The sequence below is a fragment of the Ciona robusta genome, chromosome 1 (genome assembly GCF_009617815.1).
Source record: "Ciona robusta chromosome 1, ASM961781v2".
In the NCBI taxonomy this organism is placed as follows: domain Eukaryota; kingdom Metazoa; phylum Chordata; class Ascidiacea; order Phlebobranchia; family Cionidae; genus Ciona; species Ciona robusta.
In genome coordinates this window covers 4,047,519-4,069,872 of record NC_143235.1, presented here as the reverse complement: position 1 = coordinate 4,069,872, position 22,354 = coordinate 4,047,519, and the positions used below count along the sequence as shown (strand labels likewise).

At 33.9% G+C, this 22,354-nt stretch overlaps 1 protein-coding gene across 9 annotated transcripts; it reads right to left on the bottom strand.

Annotated features, from left to right (window-relative positions):
* Positions 1 to 307: 307 nt before the first annotated feature.
* LOC149741580 (uncharacterized) lies at positions 308 to 22,348 on the bottom strand. 9 transcript variants are annotated; one of them, XM_089893305.1, is made up of 42 exons: positions 22,196 to 22,348; positions 21,701 to 21,760; positions 21,004 to 21,136; positions 19,177 to 19,273; positions 18,586 to 18,723; positions 17,896 to 18,057; positions 16,958 to 17,035; positions 15,028 to 15,054; positions 14,243 to 14,278; positions 13,777 to 13,857; positions 12,962 to 12,997; positions 12,530 to 12,583; positions 11,946 to 11,972; positions 11,778 to 11,822; positions 11,520 to 11,549; positions 11,335 to 11,361; positions 11,049 to 11,093; positions 10,712 to 10,750; positions 10,461 to 10,493; positions 9,987 to 10,016; positions 9,859 to 9,912; positions 9,632 to 9,685; positions 9,519 to 9,572; positions 9,199 to 9,252; positions 8,802 to 8,909; positions 8,548 to 8,601; positions 8,205 to 8,258; positions 7,955 to 7,999; positions 7,586 to 7,639; positions 7,176 to 7,229; positions 6,527 to 6,580; positions 6,124 to 6,195; positions 5,674 to 5,709; positions 5,257 to 5,301; positions 5,155 to 5,187; positions 4,502 to 4,648; positions 3,940 to 3,994; positions 3,195 to 3,302; positions 2,626 to 2,706; positions 2,007 to 2,084; positions 1,143 to 1,316; positions 308 to 659 (listed from the first exon to the last, which is right to left on the bottom strand). In XM_089893305.1, exons 1-42 carry the CDS (start codon positions 22,272 to 22,274, stop codon positions 532 to 534), a joined length of 2,853 nt encoding a protein of 950 aa, XP_089749431.1. In that variant the 5' UTR covers positions 22,275 to 22,348; the 3' UTR covers positions 308 to 531. The 9 variants fall into 9 exon arrangements, with proteins under 9 accessions (XP_089749431.1, XP_089749438.1, XP_089749442.1 ...); XM_089893312.1 differs by lacking the exon at positions 10,461 to 10,493; XM_089893316.1 differs by lacking the exon at positions 10,712 to 10,750.
* Between the last annotated feature and the right edge of the window lie 6 nt (positions 22,349 to 22,354).

Here is a 22,354-nt window from a genome sequence, read left to right as displayed (position 1 = left end):
ATCCGTGTCTATTGTAATAACTAATGTCCAAACCACACTGGACAACATAGATATTTTAGTTTTAGTGAAATGTTGTATAGTAGGGTGGGGGGAAATGGGACACTTTTTCATTCTATTTTTTGGTCCCATGTAGTAAACAAAGAATTATAAAACCAATACCTCACGACTCCCATAAACCGTTAGTAATTATTTAAAACACGACCTGGATATTTGGATATTATGTGCTAAAGGTGTCTTCCCAAATTCTAATATATGAAAAAGTCCAAGTCTTTCGTACAAACGCAGCCATCTCAGTAAATCATGACACTTTTTAGGCGTGAAAATGTAATAAAAAGTAAAATCGCTTCGGAAAACAAACTGACAACAAGCAGTGACGACAACATGACGACGGCTAATATGATGCAACAATATACTGTAGCACGGTGATGGAAAAATATAACGCACGCAGATAAAATTGGTTACATTACAAATTTTGAGTCATATCTCCACACGGTGCGATCGCGCGGTAATCAAAGTAGTTTTTAGTTTCAGTTAAAACTGAATATCATTCATCTCGGGTCGGTGGCGGGTACGTGCAGCACGGCGACGGTTTGTGCCCGCAGGTGGTTCTGAGCCCAATGGGCTGTCCGCTGCATCAGGACCTTTCTGGCCATTTGGACCTGAAATGTTTGAAGGTGCATGAATGAATGTGACTTATTTATATTTCGGGCAATAGCAAATGATATGGCAGTGGCATTCATTAGAGGTTCAGTTTTCTCTTTTTCACACCTCGTGTCCGCGCTAGTAACATAGTAGGTGATCATGTTTTAGATTTTTTATGCATGGCTGACAATTTGAATAAACCTTAAAGCCACTTACTGCTGTAAGTAAAGTTAGTAGCCATGCCTTGGTTTGATTAATTCCAAAATAGCCAATCATTGTAACTTATGTGCTAGCATTTTGAATATTTATTCAATGAATGTAACTTGCTTTATCCTTACGTGGTAGGAAAACAGCAGTCGTTATAACACGAATGTTTTTGTTTCATACGTGGTAACTCATAAGCGGACACAAGGTGTATGATACAGAACACCCTGTTATAACGACTGTCATCTTCAAAACACACAAAGATAAAGCAGGTTATACAATATATACATTTTTACCTTTAGGTTGTTGAATGCCACGGACTTGACCCATCAAGCAAGTAGATGGGTCGCAGTAACCAGGAGGACCAACAGAACCCTGTGGCCCAATGTAACCTGTGGGTCCAGGTAAGCCGGGTTCACCACGTTCTCCGTTACGACCATCTTTGCCAAACCCTGGTGATCCTTGGGGTCCTAGGCATAGAAATTTGGAATTATTCTTATATTCTGTTTCTATTATTATATTTTACTGAGAAACTGATAATGCCATTTCAGTTGTAATATTTATCTAACAAGTAAATATTTTTTTAGTTTTTTGTTGGTTATGCATTTTTACAGCACTAGATTTTGTGTTTTTTGAATGGTGGGACCTATTTCTATTTGACTGAGAAACTGATGATGAAAAAAGTATCTCAAAAAATAAAATTAATCGGATTTGGTTTTTGGTCAGTTGAGAATTTTTACAGCATTTAATCCTGTATCTTCTGGTTTGTAATGTAATTGTATAGGAATATAAAGGTCTATATATTGAAATTTACACAAGACATGTATTGGACTTTAACCCATGGGTTTTATGGCTGGTAGCGGTAAGAACAAACATAAGTCAACCCAAATAGCTTTATTATGTAATCTGTTGTAGTGTTTTAGCTATTTCCGAGTGTATTTAAAAAGTGGGACCTAATGTTTTCACCCACCAAAGGGAGCATTTCTTTATAATTTTCCATTTTTTTAATAATTTTATAAAAAAAATAAAATTTACAAAATAGGTAATAATGTTTTTGGCATAGATAACATTCATTCATTTATTTGTGACCTAGAGGGTAGCAATACATTAAGTAAAAGCTTTAACTAATTTTAGTTACTTAATTAATGTAAATCATTTACCTGGAGGACCAGCAGGTCCTGGAAGACCAACGCTGCCAATTCCTGGCGCTCCTCTGTCACCTTTATCACCACCAAATCCTGAATGAATATGAATGAATGAATGAATGAAATTTATTTCGTCTCTTCGGTCACGATAACGAAGAACAAGAGAGTTGATAAAAAGCGAAAAGACGGGTAGTAACGGTAAAACAACAGTTGTTAAAACACGCTTATTGATAAAAAAGAAAGAAAGAATGTTTTGGATAAAAGGCGTGACCGTTACAATCCTGAAACACATAAAAGTTAAAACCAAATTTAAAAAAAAAAAATTAAAAAAACGTAGTATTAACAGATTCCATGTCACAGAAAAAACAAGCTGTGTTATAATTATATTTTTTAGAAAACGTTTGTTTAAAATTTCAGGATTTTTTTCAGGAGAAGAGTTAGGGTCTAAATTTTGCATATTTCATTGAGTAGTCAAACAAATAATATACAATTCAAGTTTACCCAAAAATGTTATTACTTTTATTGTAGATTTTTATAGCACCAGTAGTATAATTAAGGTTACTGAGTTAAACTAACTGATATATTGTACCCAGCATATATGTATATATATATATATTAGTACTATAATCCTCACCTTTGGGTCCAGTACGTCCAGGCATTCCAGGAACACCCTGTGCACCTTGCATTCCAGTTTTACCAGGAAGACCAGATTGTCCTGCCAATGTTTTCAAGTTAAGTCAAGTTTTCAAGCCATGCTATATACATTATGTTCTATGTAGGTAAGGTCCTTTTTGAAAACCTAGAATTTAGCCAGACAAACTTAACTACATAGGACTTAAAATAAAGTATTATTTCACCTATGTTTCATACAGCCCATTACCATGACACCTACATTGTAACGACCAATTGCAGATTTCAGAACACTGTTCGCTCCATGTCTTATTCAAAGGCAAATTTGCCAATTATGTTTCATACAGCCCATTACCATGACACCTACATTGTAACGACCAATTGCAGATTTCAGAACACTGTTCGCTCCATGTCTTATTCAAAGGCAAATTTGCCAATTAGTAATAGGCTTTGAACCCAATACATTTCAGTCAGAATGCAAACAACAAACCACTAAAATTGTGTTTTCAGTGTTTAGGATAAAAAGTTACATTCATTCATTTAAACACACTGCACGTAATATGCATCATGTACCTTGTGGTCCTTGCTGTCCAGGTGGTCCAACAGGTCCAGGTCTTCCAGGAGCTCCACCAGTGATGATACCTCGGGGTCTGGTTGCTGCCATCATACCTCTCATCTCATCTGTTAGAATTTTAAGCATTATATGATTTGTATTTTGTCTTCGTGAGTTTTAAGTATGTTTTGTGATTTGTATTTTGTCTTCATGTGTTTTAAGTTTGTTTTGTGATTGGTATTTTGTCTTCATGTGTTTTAAGTATGTTCTGTGACTTGTCAATTGTGTTACTGTGTTTAAAGTTTTGTTTTGTGTTTTTGTATTTTGTGTTACTGTATTTAAAGTATTTTCTTGTGGTTTGTAAATTGTGTTAATGTGCTTAAAGTAATTATTTTGTGGTTTGTATTTTGTGTTACTGTTTAATGTAATGTTTGTGACTTGTACATTCTGTTATGCCATATGTTGGCATGAATAAGCGTAACGGTCATGCTTTTTTCCAGGGTTTAAGGTTCTAGGCTAAATGATTGTGGTAAATGTGACACCTAATGCTGACCATGGTGGTAACTCATTGTTTTGAAAAATTTGTACAATTCACATAGTATTTCTAAATATTCGCTACCGTAATCGAAGAGACAAATACAGTAAATATTAGTATTATTCCACACAATCTTGTTTTACAGCTTCACATTGCACATAATGCTGGCAAATTAAGCAAAATATGCGTGTATTAATAACACCTGATACCATAATGGCAACTATGCATACCTCGAAGCACCCTACGGCAAATTTCCAGAATCTTTTGGTCACTTGGCATGCGCCCCTGTTAAAAATATTAATAAATTTTGATGAATCTAAAATCGAGTAATATAAAACTCAATGCTGATTTAAACCTAATGCAAATAGGAATATGGTAACTTTATAGTACAATTCATCGGCTTTAACCACTGAGGTAATGGTAGTACTAACTAGTTGTCTTGTACAGACTACTCAATGCCCAAAAAAGTAAGTGACCTTAATGTTACGCATACGCATTTACTATCATGATAACGCAAGTTTTTAGAAAAATCATGAGTGTAAGAAACATGTCCAAATATAGTGGGCTGGGGGAAGATGGGACACCTTTTTAGGTATATTTTCACATTTGGTAGTAAACAAAGAAAAGAATCACAAAACCATATCCTCAATTCTTGTAGACCGTTATTAATTGTTTAAAACACGATTAGGATATTTTATATTATGTGCTAAAGGTGTCCCACCTCACAGTACTGTACATTGAATGAACTAAATACACACACCAAAGCAAACATATATCATCATTTATATTTACAGGAGGGCCTTGTAATCCAGGGACGCCTCTTGGTCCAGATTCTCCTTGTGGTCCTCGTGGCCCAGATTGGCCCCTGGGTCCTTCTGGTCCAATGATGCCCGGTGGTCCACCTGGCCCACGTTGCCCATTTTCACCCGGTGTTCCTGGCTGCAAATTTTTGTTTGGTTTATTAGAATATTAGGTGTTGGCATATTCTCATGTTTAAATTGTTTGTTTTTATAAATATTGAAGCGTTTGAAATGAAAATCGTATTATACAATATTAGATGTTGGCATATTCTAGTGTTTTAAATTCTTTATTTTTATAATTATTGAAACATATGGAAGAAATTAGTATTATTCTAATGCTTAAAATTCATTTTTTATAAATATTTAAATGTTTTAAATGATTTTTTTTAAATATGGAGAGTCATGTTTGTACTGAAATATTAGGCGATTTAGTGTTTAAAATTCAATTGAATAAGTGTTGCCAAGTATTTTTAGATCTGTGAGTAAATTGCCATTCACTATATCGCAGGTAGAAGCAACAAGATTTACTTAAACTGGTTATACATTTCAATACAAACTCTAAAAATAATCAAACCAGCACTTTGCTGTACAATCTAAATTAGATATTAAAATATCAACAACAAAAAAATATAGAAAAAAACTTACTGATCCACGTTCTCCTGGAGTTCCAGCAGTTCCCTAAAAATAGAGTTTAATATTATTTTGTACAAAAAAATAAAATTTCCACCTATTGAATATATTTTTTACCTGTGGTCCAGGGTTGCCTTCTGGTCCCTCATTTCCATCATTACCCTGATAAAGAAATAGAAACATTAAATTTTAATTTGATCTTTTAAATGAATTAAAACAGACAGAAATTAATAATACCAGGACTTTAATGGCGTATATGTAAAAAATAGGATAAAACATTTTTCATATTTTTATTAATCTTGCTTACCATAATAAAAAAATGAACAAATTTTGTTATTTTATTGGTATATTAAGACCGAATACTACTAAACAACTAGAAACAATTTACCCACAAAACCAAAAGTAACAAAAAAGTATTGAATTTATTTTTACACAAACATTTGTCTAGTTAAACAAATGTAAAAACCACTAAAAGGAAAGTCATGCAAGTTAAGACTGTGTGTAAAGCTATATTTAGTTTATAAATCAACTTACAGGTTCTCCCTTGGCGCCAGTCATACCAGATGCTCCCTATAAAAAGAAAAGATTTATTAGAAAAAAATGCAAAATGTTGTGTGAACCTAATTCATACATTCTTTAAGTATGAATGAATGAATGAAAAAGTAGACTTATTTTAAAGCTACAGTTATTAAAGGTTTAAACAATTTTGAAAGGGTAATTTAAAAAACACATGTTTTTTTTATTACCACAAGGGTATTATATATGGCTGAGGTTCTCCGACTTACAGGGAACCTGGGATTCAGATTTAGGTTAATCAAAACGTGATATTCCTTTGCAGAGAACAGATTTTTAGACTAGACTTAAATTTATTTTTTTTCTTATATTACTTATCTTTCTTTCAAAAGTTTACCTGAAATTTTAATAAAAAATTTAACGAAAAACAAACTTAAATAAAAATAATATTTTAATAGAAGTTTTAATTACTTTGTGTCCTTTGATTCCAGGGAATCCACGTTCACCAGGTTGACCCTGAATACCTTGTTCTCCTGAATTACCCTGTTAAAAATTCATTTTAGATTCTATTTACAGTAATTATTTTATGTTAATTCTTTTACCAGGCATAATGTAAAATAATGTTGTTTTTTTTGCCGATCTGGTAAATAAACGCTAATTTTATAACGTTTTGTTGAAATGAAGTTGGTGATTATTTGTCTTTTTACTGTTTAGATACATACATGCTTTTAAGACACTTTATAGAAAGCCCCAAGCAGAATTATCTTATGAAATGCAATTATTCATACCATTTTAGGCTACTGCTTTTTACATGCTTAATGAAACTAAAATTTAAAGCTTATTTTATCTTTTTCCAACAACCACACAAACTAACCTTGTTACCACGGGGTCCAGGTGGTCCAGATTCTCCTGATGGTCCTGCATCTCCCTGTAATTTAACATGTTTTAACTAAATACAAAATTTGTATCTTTTTAATGCTTTAACACTTTTTAAATCAATTTATAATATTGCACTGTTTATTTGTAATTTAACATTTATTAATTAAATAGGAAATTTGCAGTGTTTTTTTTTTGTATTTTAACACTCATAGATTGAATATAAAATATTGCAGTGTTTCTTTGCATTTTAACACTCTTTAATTAAACCCGAAATAAGTAGCGCTTTTTGTGCAATGATTAATTCTTTCATTTGCATTAATATTACACAGAACTGGGTAACTTAAGATAAATACAAATATAATTACAACCAATTTTTCTGTTTATTTTCTAGCATTCATGTCAACAGCTAGGTGTAGCGATCACACTTATTTTCTTTCAAATAAATGTAAATATATTTTAACTGTAATCGTGTTTTAACAACTGTTGCTTTGTCGTTAGATCCTGTCTTTCCATTTAAAATATGTTTGGTACCGTAATCAAGGAGACAAATAGTTATTACTATTATAGCTATGACAAGCCATAGAACTCAATAACCTCAAGTTTAAGCATTTAATCCAATTACAAAAAATCAACTTAATTCTTACCACTCGTCCTTGCTCTCCAGCTGGACCTTGTAACCCAGTTTGTCCAATTGGTCCCTGTTGAGCAATTCAAATTAAATGTTGCAATGTATTGAATAAATGCAACTTATTTATCCTTGTGGAACGGCAATGGCAGTTTATCACGTGTCATTATAACACAGAACTCTTTTTTTATGTGGTACTTCAAATGTAACTTTGTGGGCAATTATATTTTGTGGGGATCTTTTAATGTATGTGTAACTTTTTGAAAAGGCACTACTGATTTGGAGAAATTTCCATCAGGTGTCTTGCCCAAAGACACATAATACCACAATGGTAGCAACGTTCAGCCTTAAGCCCATAACCTCTGTGTTAAAGTGAGAATTGCTAAGCAATTTACCACTTCAGGCGATATTAAACCAAAAATCACATACCACTTCTCCTTTTGGTCCACGGGCGCCATCTTCTCCTGGATTACCTTGTGCACCCTGTCAAAATTACTCATTTAATTTTGCCACATATTTTTTAAAACCAAGAAATTTTGTTACTGTACTGGATATTTTAAGTTGATAGCTTAAGTTTGACATTTATATACTCTTATTTTCATATTTTAGTTAAAAGCTGCTTTAACAAAACTCAACACTAAAACTATAAGCAACAAAAAACTAAAATTACAAACACAAAAACACCTTTTTTAATAAAAACAAAATTAAAAGTACATTACTGTACTTATTGTTTAATATACTGCATATTATAGAAACTGTTGAATTAATTTAATCATTTATTTGAGCTTTTAAACTTACAGCTTTGCCAGTTGGTCCTTCAGGTCCAATATCTCCAGGTATTCCCTGCAAACAAGTTAATCAAATAATTTTTTGAATAGTCTTCTTTTGCGGAATTTGTAAACTACTTGTCTACTTTAACTCATACATATATAACATAAAAACTATATAATACCAAAGCAATAATTTCTTTTTGCTTATTCATTTTTCAATGATTATTCTAAGTAAAAATTAAACATAATACACAGAATAATAAACAACAAACACTTACAGGAGCTCCTATGGCACCTTCTGTTCCTTTTGGTCCTGACTCTCCTGGTCGTCCCTGTTATAAAAAAACCACAAGATTTACTATGCTCTTTATATATTAGAACTACATATAAAATGTATATAGCATGATATCTAATATATTACTGTAGAATAATGAATATTGTTAACGCACAGCATCCTAAACATTCTTAAACTTTTTTTTAACAACACTCTTTTAGAAACCTTAAAATAAAGCTTTAAGTCTTTAAACATTCTTTGTTTACTACGAAAAATAGGAGATAAAACAGAACAAAACTTGGATTGTTTTACCCCAACCTACAATATATACTACACATGTGACTCACCCGTTCTCCTGGGGTTCCTGGGATACCATCAGCTCCATTTCTACCGGGTAGACCCTGCGTTTAAAAGTAAATTAGCATCATTTTGTTTAACATTTGATTCTAAACTTTGTTCAACAAATTGAGTCTAAATTTTGCTTAACAATTTGGTTTAAATTTTGTTTAACAATTTGAGTCCAAATTTTGTTTAACAATTTGGTTCTAAATTTTGTTTAACATTTTAGTTCTAAATTTGGTTCTTGGTCTTGAATACGAACCGGTTCTCCAGGAAGTCCGGGTCCTCCAGGGTTTCCAAGAGGACCTCGATCCCCAGTTCCTCCCTTGGCTCCCCTCTCTCCTGGGACTCCAGGAGGACCTTCAGCTCCCTGAGAAGAAAAATCCAATTATTGATGAATTTTAAAGTTTTCATAACTTGGTAGCAAAAAAAGTTACAGCTTATACAGTTATAAGGGACACCAATATATCAGAAATCGCAATGTATTAATATCAGAAAACAGTATCAATGCAGAAACAATATTAGAAAACACAGTAGCCTAATTATATCAAAGTTTACAAACAGACATGTTATCTGAAAGGCAAGTAAAACAGCTTAACCTGTTCATAAAATGACAAAAAATATATTAAAAACATAGTTAACAGAAAATGTCTATTAACCTGTAAACCTTGTTCACCAGGTGAACCCATTTCTCCAGGTACTCCTGCAGGGCCCTGTTGTTTAGAAGTTCAATTACTTATCTTATATTATTACACTTAAGGTAAGCATAATATAATGTATGGATACTGACATATATGTAATTATATATTCCACAGGAACCAAATTCAATCATGGAAAACAGAAAAAAAAGATAACTTTAAAACCATAAACAGCAAGAAGAAAATGCAAATAGAATACGAATCATTATTTATGCAATTTTTTATACAAAAATTAAAAATTATATTGTTCATTTAAATTTTTAAACATAAATATAACTCACTACTTCTCCCTTTCTCCCATCTTCTCCCGGGTAACCTCGTGCCCCACGTGGACCCTGCAATAATTTTTAATATATAAATATTTTTTTTCAACTAAAATATGTTTTATACGTACAGATTCACCGCCAGGACCAGCTGGTCCTTGTTCTCCCTCAGGACCGGCATCACCCTGGAAGAAAATACTTTGGTTAAATTGACTGTAAAACTATCAAACAAATTTTATAGTGAGTTACATTCATTCATTCATTCATTCATTCATTCATTCATTCATTCATTCATTCATTTATTCATTTATTCATTCATTCATTCAATACTTTGGTATAGTATAATGTCCTGTCTCACCTTTGGACCTTGTTTTCCATCAGGACCGGGTTCACCTTTGTATCCCTTATGACCCTGAATTCAGAAATAAACTTTTTTTTATAAAACTGCATGATGTAGAAAAAAATATTTGTAGGAATTAAACTAACCTTGGGTCCGGGATAACCTGGTGGTCCAACCTGGAGATAAAATTAATTTAATACAAGATCTGGTTTCAAATATAGTTATATTAACACACAAAGCCACAACCAAGCCAGTACACGCATGCACTAAGTCAAGAATGGGTGTCTATAGTTCTTTGAATGCGTATTATACAGTGGGGATGAAGTTTTTAAAGTTCTCAGTGTAAAATGCAACCTGTCATGCAGAAAATCCAATTTCATCTGCACAGATGAAACTAATTCAAGCCACTTTAACATTCCAGTTATTAAACAACTGTCACAGCAAAGGCCTGTATTATTCCGCAAAAGGTTAGTGCTCGCAAGAAACAGATTTTGCTTTTTAACACAGTTTTCCCGCGTTATTTTCCACAAAAAATGTTTCGTTAACCCCACAGCAGTGGTTGCCATAAAAAGCAGGTATTAACACTCGATAAAATGTTGCATTTCACACAAAGAACTTACAAAACCAACTTCACCATTGGAAACCACTCTTTCCTATTCAACAGAGAATAAGAATGTCACAATGCGGTCTTTCACACAAACAGGGCATTATTCCATTTTTTAAATTACGGGGTTATAAACAGGTAGTGTTCGCACGCTATTATATCAAAGTGCCCTTTGTATTTCAGACATTGTTTAGCCACACCTTGAGTTTCAAGGTATGTGCTTATTGTTTGTTTGTTTTGGCTTGGTTGTGGGAATTGGTTACTTACATAGACTGGGCCAGATGGATCAGCCCCTGAACCAATATCCTGTATTTCAAAGTAAAATTAAACCATATGAACGTTTGCACACATTTATTACAACTCTGTCATATCTATTACTTTTTTTATGTCTACAATCTTACTAATATTTATTTTTACACTTATGGCAAAAAATGTTTTTATTTAAACCAATTTTTGGGAATGCATTTTATTAATTGCTACTGCTTAGCTGCTATCTAAAAGAGACAGAAAATATATAAAGCTGAGCAGTAAGATGTAGGTATCAGTAGAATTTCTAAAATATTAACAAAGCGTAAGTGATAACATGCAAATAAATATGACTTACACCAGCCGTAGCGCCTCCAGATGGTCCGGGAAGTCCTGGTGGTCCCTGTTTGCAAAAATAAATGTAACTGTTATTGGAAATAATTTGCAATGTCATAACTGTATTTTAAAAACCTTTTTTTAGATAAAATTCGAAATACTAAAATTAAAATTTTAGTTTATAATTTTTTGGAGGCTTGATTTTATTAGTATTTTCTGGTACTATACCAATTATAGTAGATGAAAATATCATTATATAAACAGATATGACCATCTGTGATAAAGTTACATAAGAAAACATGTCTCACCCTTGGTCCAGGAGCACCTGGTCGTCCCTGTTTAGAAATACAGTATCGTTATTTTTTAATTTAATTTAAAATATTTCTCAATTTGTTTTAATTAAGTTAAAAAAATATTATAAAGTATCTATGGTTTTCTTTAATTTATTTATAAATGACTGTTTTATTTTAGTTTTTAAATGATTGTTACTTACAGGAGGTCCCTCAACGGTGTTCACATCACCCTGGAAAAATAAAAATATGATTAGAAATCGTTTCCAACTTATTTATCCCACGTTGCGGGGCCACAACAGTCCTTGTAACACAGGTGTTTTATTTCACACACCAAATAAGAAATAAGTAAAAGAAATAACTGTAACTTTAAAAAAATTATAACATATATGATTACAATGGCTTGAAAAAATGAGATGTATGTTATACTCATTTATTATTTGACATTTCAGAATACTTACTGGTGGTCCTTGTGGGCCAGCTGGACCAGGTAACCCAAGGCTTCCCTATTGAAACAAACAGCGGGTTAAAAATTTAAAAATACAATAACACAGAAAAAGAGTTAAGAAAGAGGTTGTTTAAATTAAACCAATGTAAACTTTGTTTGAAAGTGTTTTTTTATGACTTACCGGTATCCCTGCAGGTCCAATGAGTCCCTGTAAAGTAAATGAACATGATAAACACATGTGGAAAATACATTAAAAATCATTATTATGTAATACACATTTTATAGATAATGCAATTTAGCAATTCAGTGCAGATTATTAAAATATTTCTTTATAAATTAGTGATGACTTATTTCCCAAATGAATACAAAGAATAATTGCCCTAAAACAGCAAACTGCCACATGTGGTTTAAAGCTAAATAAAGCAAGTCTCTTTTTTAATATTTAACAAACAGTAATTCTGTATTACAACAGCAAATAAATTCAAAACTACTAAAATCTCTGCTGTGTTAACCAATGAGGGTGTAACAGTCACTCCTTTTACCTAAAACATTCTTTCTTTCTTTTTTATCAATAAACCGTGTTTTAACTGTTGTTTTAGCATTTTAACAACTGTTGTTTTAGCATTACTACCCGTCTTTTGGCTTTTGTAGACTTTCCCGCACTTTGTATCATGACGGAAAAGACGAAATAAATTTAGTTCATTTATTCAATGAATCCCTATTTTATATATATTATTATGAGCACCATGAATATATAAGTTATACCTCTGTTCCAGGTGCACCAATTTCTCCTGGTTCTCCCTTTTGACCAGAGACTCCCTAAATTTAAACCGATTATTAATTTATTAAAATTATGTTTTATGTAAATAAACATCTAAAATATACAAAAACATAATCACCCAAAAAGCTAGACACATGATAACTGGTAAATAAGAACAAGGTGTATGATACAGAACACCCATGTTATAATGGCTGTCATTGCCCGGTCAAATATAGATAAATAAAAAAAAAAATTTATTCGAAAAAGTTTATTTCGTACATAATTTAGGTGTCTCATAATAACACACCTATAGATTATACACACAGCTAATTCCCTTTATGCAGTTTTAACGTATCGGGCCCTTTTTACAAAAAAGCTACACATTGTGTATTCAACCCAAGTATAGCATATGGATTTTAATATTTTAAATACTCAACCTGAAACCCCTGGGGTCCTGGTGGTCCTCTTTCACCCTGTATTAAAATAAAAGATTGAATAATACAAAGTAGCATATGTCAGCTGTAAATCCGTGTTATATATAGAGAGTCAGGACAAGAACAATATAGTAGGGTGGGGAAGATGGGACACCTTTAGCACATAATATCTAAATCTACTGATTGTGTTTTAAACAATTAACAACGATTTATGGGAGTTGTTAGGGTAGGGTTTTAAATTTTTTTGAATGTTCTTTGTTTACTATTAAGTTAGCAAGAAAATAGAATGAAAATGAGTCCCATCTTCCCCGACCCTGCTATATTTTAAAAGTTAATATTCTTTGACATTTGCCTTATAATTATGAATGCAAAGTACTTAGTTTGTATATATATTGCATTTTCTCAGGAATTTAACTTAATGAGTATGTTGGACGTTGGTATAACTATGCAAGTTGAATAAAGTGAACTAATAATAACTTGTGTTGGTATATACTTCTTAAAATTGGCAGTTTAAAATCAAAAGTAGTGTTTCCAAACAAAAATACTAAAAAAGTCTTTAATTAATTTACTTTAGTTTGGAAACACTGTTTTTGTGGAAAGAATTAAAAATTGTTTTTCTTTTTTTGTATGTGTGTCCTCTGGTTTTTTGTGTAATGATTTAGCTTAGATTGGAAAAAAAGTTTTTGTAGAAAAAAACACTGTTTTTCTTATTTTATGTGTGTTACTTGCTTTGTATTGATATAGCTTAGTTTTGAAAACTGTTTTCTTTTTCTGTGTGTGTGTTATCTGGCTTTGTTTCTATTCATTTCAAAACTTACATCAAGTCCATCAATTCCAGCGAAACCATCTGGTCCAGGATCTCCTTGGATTCCGTTCTCACCGGGTGGTCCTGGGGGTCCCTGATGATGGTATTGTGTTAGATAAGCATGGTCACGGCCCATGTGTTCCCATGTGTTGTACGTTATGGTTAATAGATTACATAAATATTGTTTCAGAAACAGATGTTCAACAAGTCTAGTTATAAATATTATTTTGAATAAATATGTTGTGTCAGGTTTTAACGTGTATAGATATATGAGGACAAGATTTTGATTGGAATATATCCACGTATAAAAGCTTGTGTTATTCATAGTTGCTTTATGAACAAAGTATTAAAGTCAAATATATCTTTGTTGTCCCATTAACGCTGCATTAAAAGTTGCTCCTGTGGGCTTGAACTATGTGTATTGTCATTTAATTAAACCCTTGCATTCAATAATCGTAAGTTCCTAATTAAATACTTACTGGTTGTCCTGCAGGTCCCGCTGGACAAACCGGGCACTGAAATTAATAATAAGAAGTGTTAGTAATACGTGGCATGTGGGTTTGTGGTGGGAATGATTACATACGTGACCTTTGTGACTTAAAACGTCGTGCGTTCGTGTGTGTACGTGTTTAGCGTCGTAATATAAATGTCAAGTTAAGTTGATGTACCTCGTACATTAAAAGTTCGGAACGGAAACCGTATTTGGCTTACTAGGTTTAAATCACGCATAGGAATGTTAACAAGCAGACTTCGTTTCCTAACCACAACCGAAAGGCTGTCTCGACGATAATAGGGATAAGAAATTGAGGTGGACTTGAGTTTTCAATACATTGAGGAACACTCGGTCCGAAATAGCGAATAGTTAAACGAACCGTAAAATTAGTATTTATTCTGTAACATGCGGTCTACGTTACTCATAAGTTTTATTATGAATAATAACAGAACACGATGTAGGATTACATTTCGCTTTTTCGAAGAATGTAAAAGTCCGTTGAGTAAACGGCAGACAGGATACCGATTATACAATGAATGACCGACTATTAAGCAAAGATTATTCAAAGTCTCATTTATTTAGAAATAATTGTCGGCCTTAGCGCCGCTTTTATGGTGAACTGATGTCTGTATAATTATGGAGATTTATAGCACACAAGTATACAGATCAATACAATATGTCATGCATTATCATTTTCAATGATAACATCTAAGTGTATATAGCATGAAATAAAACCCGAGCGATACTTTCACAACAGATTCATTGTCTTACCCCTTTTCCAATCGCGGCTTCTGGGACCTTTGAAAGATATTACTTGTTACGTCATAAACGAAAAAGTTAGTCGTCTCTTTTTGCCAAGACGCGCCGCCGAACAAACAGCCATTGTTTGAAACGATGACGTAATAAACCAACCCGCCCAAGTTTGATCCCAAGTAAACAGAACATGACCTCGAAAACTCGATGTTTGTTTAAACAACCCAATTATAACGTTGGGCGTTGGTGCAGTAGAACAGACAAACTTTTAATTAAAATTTGTTCTGCAAAAATCCCTGACGATACCGCGATTCGGCAGGTTTTCAAGGCAGATTAAAAATTAATATTAACGTATTGGAATTCAAGGTGTTTTATATATAGGGTATTTTACTCGCTGCTGTTATTTTTCGAAACATGTCTTGTTAAGCTATTTTTTCATAGCGACGGTAAAAAGTTTTATCCTGTGCCCTTAACTTTGCGAAACGCCGTCTTTAACCCAGAGGTAATGGATTTACGACTCGTCGCTGCTATCATTGTGGGTGTAAGTGAAAAATTCCCACCTATAAAATAATTACCCACAAAGTACATACATAGTAACTCGTAAGCTGGCACGAGGTGTAAAAACACCCGTGTTATAACGACTGCCGTTTTTCGTCCACGCGAGGATAAAGCAAGTTAGATTCATTCATTCAAGCGTACGACAGGTTTGCAATAAAGTTTGGCATAAAAGTTATAAACTCGTAAAGCGCCACCGTCTGCTATATAGCTATGAAATACAACACAGTTCTGTGTACTTTAACACTCGTATCAAAACATGTACCGTACAACGTCGAGTGGCCATCTATCAAGAACAAGTAGCTTTTCTACTCGAATTTTCCTAGCGCCCGTAAAACCTGCGCGATTTGCGGGTGGTTTATAAAGTTTAAAATGCGATATACTTCGCTTGGATTCGAACCGTCACCTCTAACTTTCTAAGTTAATTTTTATATTCGTTTTTTTTTATTGCATTACGTGTTAAATGCAGGTTTTTACCGCTTTTTGTTTTTAAATTCAACAAACTTACATCCGCTGGTGGGTCCGGCTCTCCTTGTCTTCTGCTCCGAGTGATCAGATCATTTGCTCTGCTCTTCCGGTTCTTCTTTCTCTTTCGCTTCCTCGCATCCGCCGTTACAAGCAGAAGCGCCACGACCAAGAGGATCACTAGCCTCTTGTTCATGAACATCTTGGCGCTCCAAACGCGCCGTGAGTAGTCTCTTGGAGTGGTGCGGGTAAAAGTGTCGGTGCCGACGCCCGCACTACTAACTGCTCGACGACGCTAGCTTACTTTCTGCTCGCGGCCAGACAGGAAAAAATGCGCCGCAAAAATCTGGCGCCGCGAAAAAATCCACAAACGGAAACCTTGCCGCCTACGAGCCGTGAAGCGTGACGGACGTGCTTTTGATAAACAATTTTTGCAAGAAATTCCTGCTTAACCTAACTGTATATGCGCCTTTAGTTCTAGCGGATCGTGCAGGCATAATATTCCATGCAAAATTTAAGTTCCCCCCCCCTCCTTCGCATTAGGCGACGTCTTGGCAAACAAAGAGCAATCGTATAAAGTTTAAACAGCTGTACATTTCAAACCCAAAAATCGTATAGTAGGTTGGGGAAAGATGGGACACCTTTTCATCCTATTTTCTCGTCGCATTTGGTAGTAAACAAAAAACATTCAACGAATTATAAACTGTATCCTTACGACTCCCATTGACCATTGTTAGTTGTTTAAAACACGATCAGGATGTTTGGATATTATGTGCTAAAGGTGTCCCATCTTCCCCCATCCTACTGTATCAATTCTTTAAAATACTTCATTGAAATTTACATACAGTACTACAGCCCATTATTATGACACTTTTACCATAATAACATCAACTTTTTATCCAAAACCAGTTACTTTCTATAGACTTACCAAGGCAGGTAGTTCGTCGCATGATTCCCTATGCGCTCTTGTCGGGTCGCAATGTATTATCATCCACTGTAGTTCAATCTGGGTTCAAAACCAGATTTAGCAAAAAATATTTGACACCGAAGAAAATTAATTCAAAATTTAACAAAAAACTAAAATTAGAGTTCAGGTTACCAAAACCTGTGCAATTTTATGATTGACATACGTTCGCTTTGTTTGTACAGTTTTGACAATGTAGTTAAGTATTTGGAATTAAAATGTTTTGTGTGATTTCACTAACAATGCAACAGTATTAGATTTATCATTTTGGTATCGGTGCCGAGCTCGATAGACATTCCATTTATCTATATCGTAGCCGTGTTGAACATCTCATGTTAGAGTTATGGACGGTAGCAGGCTCGTATATACAAGAGGGGGGTCACGGGGTTCTCCCCCCCACCCTTTGAATATTATTTTTGAAAAAATTTAAAAAAATGTAAAATTAGAAGCCCTCCTTTTAAAAAATAGTAAAGCAGCATGTTATAGTAGTTTAAATCCAATCTTACGCGTTTCCTATTATGTGCGGTATTATATATGTTAGTCAGGTTATGTTTTTATCAAACATGTTACGTTTTATACAAGTCCATTTTCTAAGCAAACACATGCGGACCCCCCTCTTTTTAAATTCTTGGATACAGCCCTGGGTTGTAGTCTTGTTATAACTCCTGCGCAATGTAACTCAATCGTGGTTGGTTTACTTGGGATAGATTGTATAAGCGTCTGAACTCCATTGGCCGCCCAATACTCCGAATGGTTTAAGTTTACAAGCCGTATAGAATTGATTTCAAAAAAGATTGCATGTGAATTCATAACCTAGGGTGTTTTAGCGATTTAATTTAAAACCTGCGGCTGTCTGGATGCGTAGCCCGAGATTTTAATCGGCGGGAAACCAGTCGACTTACTGCCGCAGACTTTGCGTTGTTTTTCCCGATCCTCCCCACCAACGTGTCACCATCTACATCGGCAGGTGCGCGATCAGTGAAGGGTAGCGTGTCAACCAAGTTACAATCAATGTACAATGAGACTTGGTCTTCCTCGACGGACATGACGAGTTTGTGCCATTTCTGCAAAATAATATGTTGTTACTGGCGCTAGAATTGTGTTCTAGTTCAAACATTGTAATACATTAGGGTGGGGGAAGATGGGACACGTTTTCTTCTCATTTCTCGTCCCATTTGGTAGTAAACAAAGAACATTCAAAGTATTTTATAACCGTATATTTACGACTCCCATAGACCGTTGTTAATTGTTTAAAAGACGATCAGGATGTTTTGATTTTATGCATAGTAGTTTGGGGGAAGATGGGACACCTTTATCACATAATATTTAAATATCCTGGTCCTGTTTTTAACAATTAACAAAGATCTATGGAAGCCGTAAAGTTATGGTTTTATATTTCTTTGAGCGTTCTATGATTACTACCAAATGTGACCAGTAAATAGAATAAAAAGGTGTCTCATCTTCCCCCATCCTAATATACATAAAATGTCCAATTAACAACAGTCGAATGTTCTTTGTTTACTCCCAAATGGGACGAAAAATAGAATAAAAAGTGTCCCATCTTCCCCACCCTTCTGTATAACATTATTTACATCATCAAATAAAGCGTCCGTGTTCACGAACGTGGCTTTGTGTACGTAACCGTCATTGCCACGTGATATTAGCTCAACCAATCGGTTGGCTCCGTCCAAATTGACTCCAATCTGTTCTGAACCATCTCCATCGTTGACCTTAAAACATTTTTAAAATAAGTTCTCAAGTTTTTAAATAAGTTGTAACAAATTTAAAATAATATCTCTTTTTTTCAAAAAAAGTTCTAAAATTTTAAAAATAAGATCTCAATTTTTTTAAATGCGTGTTATAACGACTGTCGTTATCCAGCCACACGAAGATAAAGCAAGTTACATTCATTGATATATAGGTAACGGTAGACGAAAAGATTAAACAACTATGTCGTAATTGTTGTTATACGTATAGTAGAGTGGGGGGAGATGGGACACCTTCAGCACATATTATCCAAATATCCTGATGTGTTTTAAACAATTAACAACGGTCTATGGAAGTCGTGAGGATACGGTTTTATAATCCTTTGAATGTTCTTTGATTACTACCATTTGGGACGAGAAAGTAGAGTGAAAAGGTGTCCCGTTTCCCCCACCCTACTATATATAACCAGAACATACCAGCCAAAGCTTCCATTGCTTTCTTGTGTTCTTTCCCAGCATTCTGAAGGTGCTTACGAAAGAATATTCGCTTGGAAGTCCCATTGGGTACACATTCCTGCGGAAGAAACTTGTAATTTGAATATGAAATATTTGTCAGTGGTTAGTTCAAATCTCACAGGGTTTTAGGTTCAAAGCTCGCTGCGGTGCGTGCGGCATACGAATTGGACTCGATAAAGTCACGTAGCCGCCATTGGAAATTTTTATCTCGGCATTGAATAGTAGGGCGGGGATGGATGGGACACCTTTTCATTTTTCTTTATCGACCCATTTGTTGATAAACAAAGAAAAATGAATAAGTTATAAAACTGTATCCTCACGACTCCCATAAACTATTATTGTTAATTGTTTAAAATATGATCAGGACATTTGGATATTATATGCGGTGTTCCATCTTACCCCATATTACTATATAATGTACAATATAAATATGTATAGTATGTTGAGAAAAGATGGGACACGTTTACCAGCACATAATATCAAAATATCCTGATCGTGTTTTAAGCAATTAACAACGGTCTATGGAAGTCGTAATACTACGGTTTTATCAATTTTAAATGATCTTTGTTTACTACCAAATGGGACGGGCAAATACAATGAAAAGCGTCCCATCTTCCCCAACCCTATACTATATAACTTTGAATGATGCGAAGTAATGAAAAAATACAAAGAGACAAAAATAAAAGTTATTATTATGTAATAGCTTCAGTAACCGAATCGTCTGAATCATAAATCACATTGTTTTATTTCTTCAATTACCCAAAGGGATGTAAAAGCTTAAAAAACAGATGTCTTATTGCACACCACACAGAGATAAACTATATATTCGCCCGCTAAAAAATACCATTTTGAGTTCAAACCGGTATAGTATTATCTTCGACAAAAAGTATTGGGTCTTAGAAGAGTTACTTTACAAATATAATGTCAGTTATTATGATTTTCAGCTTGGGTGGTAAGAACGTGTTATTTTTTGGAGGGTGATTATTTATTTATACTGTACTATAAATAGCATGGATACAATGGTTTCGCTTTTTTTATTGTCTATTGCGAATTATTTTTTTCCTCAAACGTGTTTTAATCGCGATAGTAATTAGATTTTTTTAGACGCACTATAAGGCATTCATGAACACCTATTTCGTAACCACTGAGCTATAAATATGTTTTGAACATAATTTGCTGCTGTTTAGCATAAATATAGTAGGGTGGGGGGAGATGGGACACCTTTAGCACATAATACCAAATATCCTGATCGTGTTTTAAACAATTAACAACGATCTATAGGAGCCGTGGAGATAAAGTTTTATAAAAAATCGTTGAATGTTTGTTTACTACCAAATTGGAGGAGAAAATAGACTGAAAAGGTGTCCCATCTTCCCCCACCCTACTATATATTTAAATTGGGAAAAAGTTATATTTTTTTTATGCAAAGTCGACTGTGGGGTAAGATGAGAGATACCACAAACACGCATAGTACACCATTTACATATTTCTTGCTTTAAACAACTAACAAAGGTGAATTTCTAAAGGTGTCCCGTCTTCCTCGCTCTACTGTATATATATAGTAGGTTGGGGGAAGATGGGACACTTTTTATTCTATTTCCTCGTCCCGGTTGGTAATAAACAAATAACATTCAAAACCGTACCCTCATGACTCCCATAGACCGTTGTTAATTGTTTAAAACACGATTGGGGTATTTGAATGTTATGTGCTAAAGGTGGTCTATCTCCCCCCCACCCCACTATATGTTTAGTTTAGTGATCGTAACAGGCAAATTGTTTTTGTTTTACCTTGTCGGTATACTGAGTGAAGCGGAACGACTTAGTCTGTAAGCCACTTGATATTCGGACGACCCGTTCACCTTTGAAACACCAGGCACGAGTTCTCCTCGATCCAAGTTGAATTGAGATATAATGTCAAAACCTAGGGGGATAGAACAGTAGATTATACACCCAATTTGTTTTAATTAAAAAGTGGATTTTTTGTCGGTATTCTAAAGTAACTATGTATAGTACTATGGGGGAAGATGGGACACTTTTAGCACATTATATTCAAACATTCTGATTGTTTTTTAAACAATTAACAACCTTCTATGAGAGTCGTGGGTATAAGGTGTGTCAACACGGGTAGAAAAAATAAATGCACTTTTATAGTAAAATAAATGTATATTTCGATATGGTTGTGTATATTTATATATGTTGTTGCCTCATGTAGATGCCATTTTATACGTGTGTAAGATCACAAAATTAACAATATGTATGATAGAGTGGAAGAAGACGGGACACCTTTTGATTCTATTTTCTTGTCCTATTTGGTATTAAACAAAAAACATTCAAGGAATTATTAAATCTTATTTTCACGACTCCCATAGACCGTTGTTAATTCAATAAAATACGATCAGGATATTTGGATACAATGTGCTTAAGGTGTCCCATCTTCCCACAGAGTGCTATGTATTATGTGGCCATATAAACACACTGTACCAACCTGGTAGATCGTCCTCGCCCACTTGTATTTGAGGACAAATTACATTCGGTGTGACTTGACCTGTTACAAAACGTTTTTATCTGTAATTAGTCCAGTGTAGAATATGTGCGGTAAAAGTAATACACCCTAGTAGTTTGGACTTACAATTCTTATAGATAAATAAGAATTATTAATTGAGTTTTTACAAAATATTCACGAAAAGTTTATACCTCGAAATTTCCGTAAAAAATAGTTCAGTTCATCAACCAAAATAAAAGTAACAGACACGTCCATACAAATCGTATAGTCTATTTTACTTTTTCGATATTATCAAAAATATAATGTTGTCTGCTTCCCTTTATACACCGACCAGTTATGTAGTTTTTTCGTGTATCTAAAATAACTTGTTCTATAAACATCTGCCGTTTTCTAATTCCGTCTTTTTGTTGTTATACTCGTATTATATCAGTATTGTGATCGAAAATATAAATAATAATAAAAATTATAATATCTTACCCTTTGCTATGCAAATCTTTAGCACCAGAAGTGGCAGAATAGATCGGACCACAAAAGATCCCATTCTTGTCTGGCTCATTGTTTCTGTATCTAACTACCAATGCAAAAGCTTTGCCTGGATTCGTACTGAATTCCAATACACGACTGCTGGTATTTATA

What these genes read in the sequence shown, in the direction of transcription:
- LOC149741580 (XM_089893305.1), bottom strand. Translation starts at nt 22,274, where the DNA reads ATGAGCCAGACAAGAATGGGATCTTTTGTGGTCCGATCTATTCTGCCA. An exon ending in TTGGACCTGCAGGGATACCG is followed by an intron (nt 11,823 to 11,945) that starts GTAAGTCATAAA and finishes TTGTTTCAATAG; the next exon opens with GGAAGCCTTGGGTTACCTGG. An exon ending in AGGACCTGCTGGTCCTCCAG is followed by an intron (nt 1,317 to 2,006) that starts GTAAATGATTTA and finishes TTCTATGCCTAG; the next exon opens with GACCCCAAGGATCACCAGGG.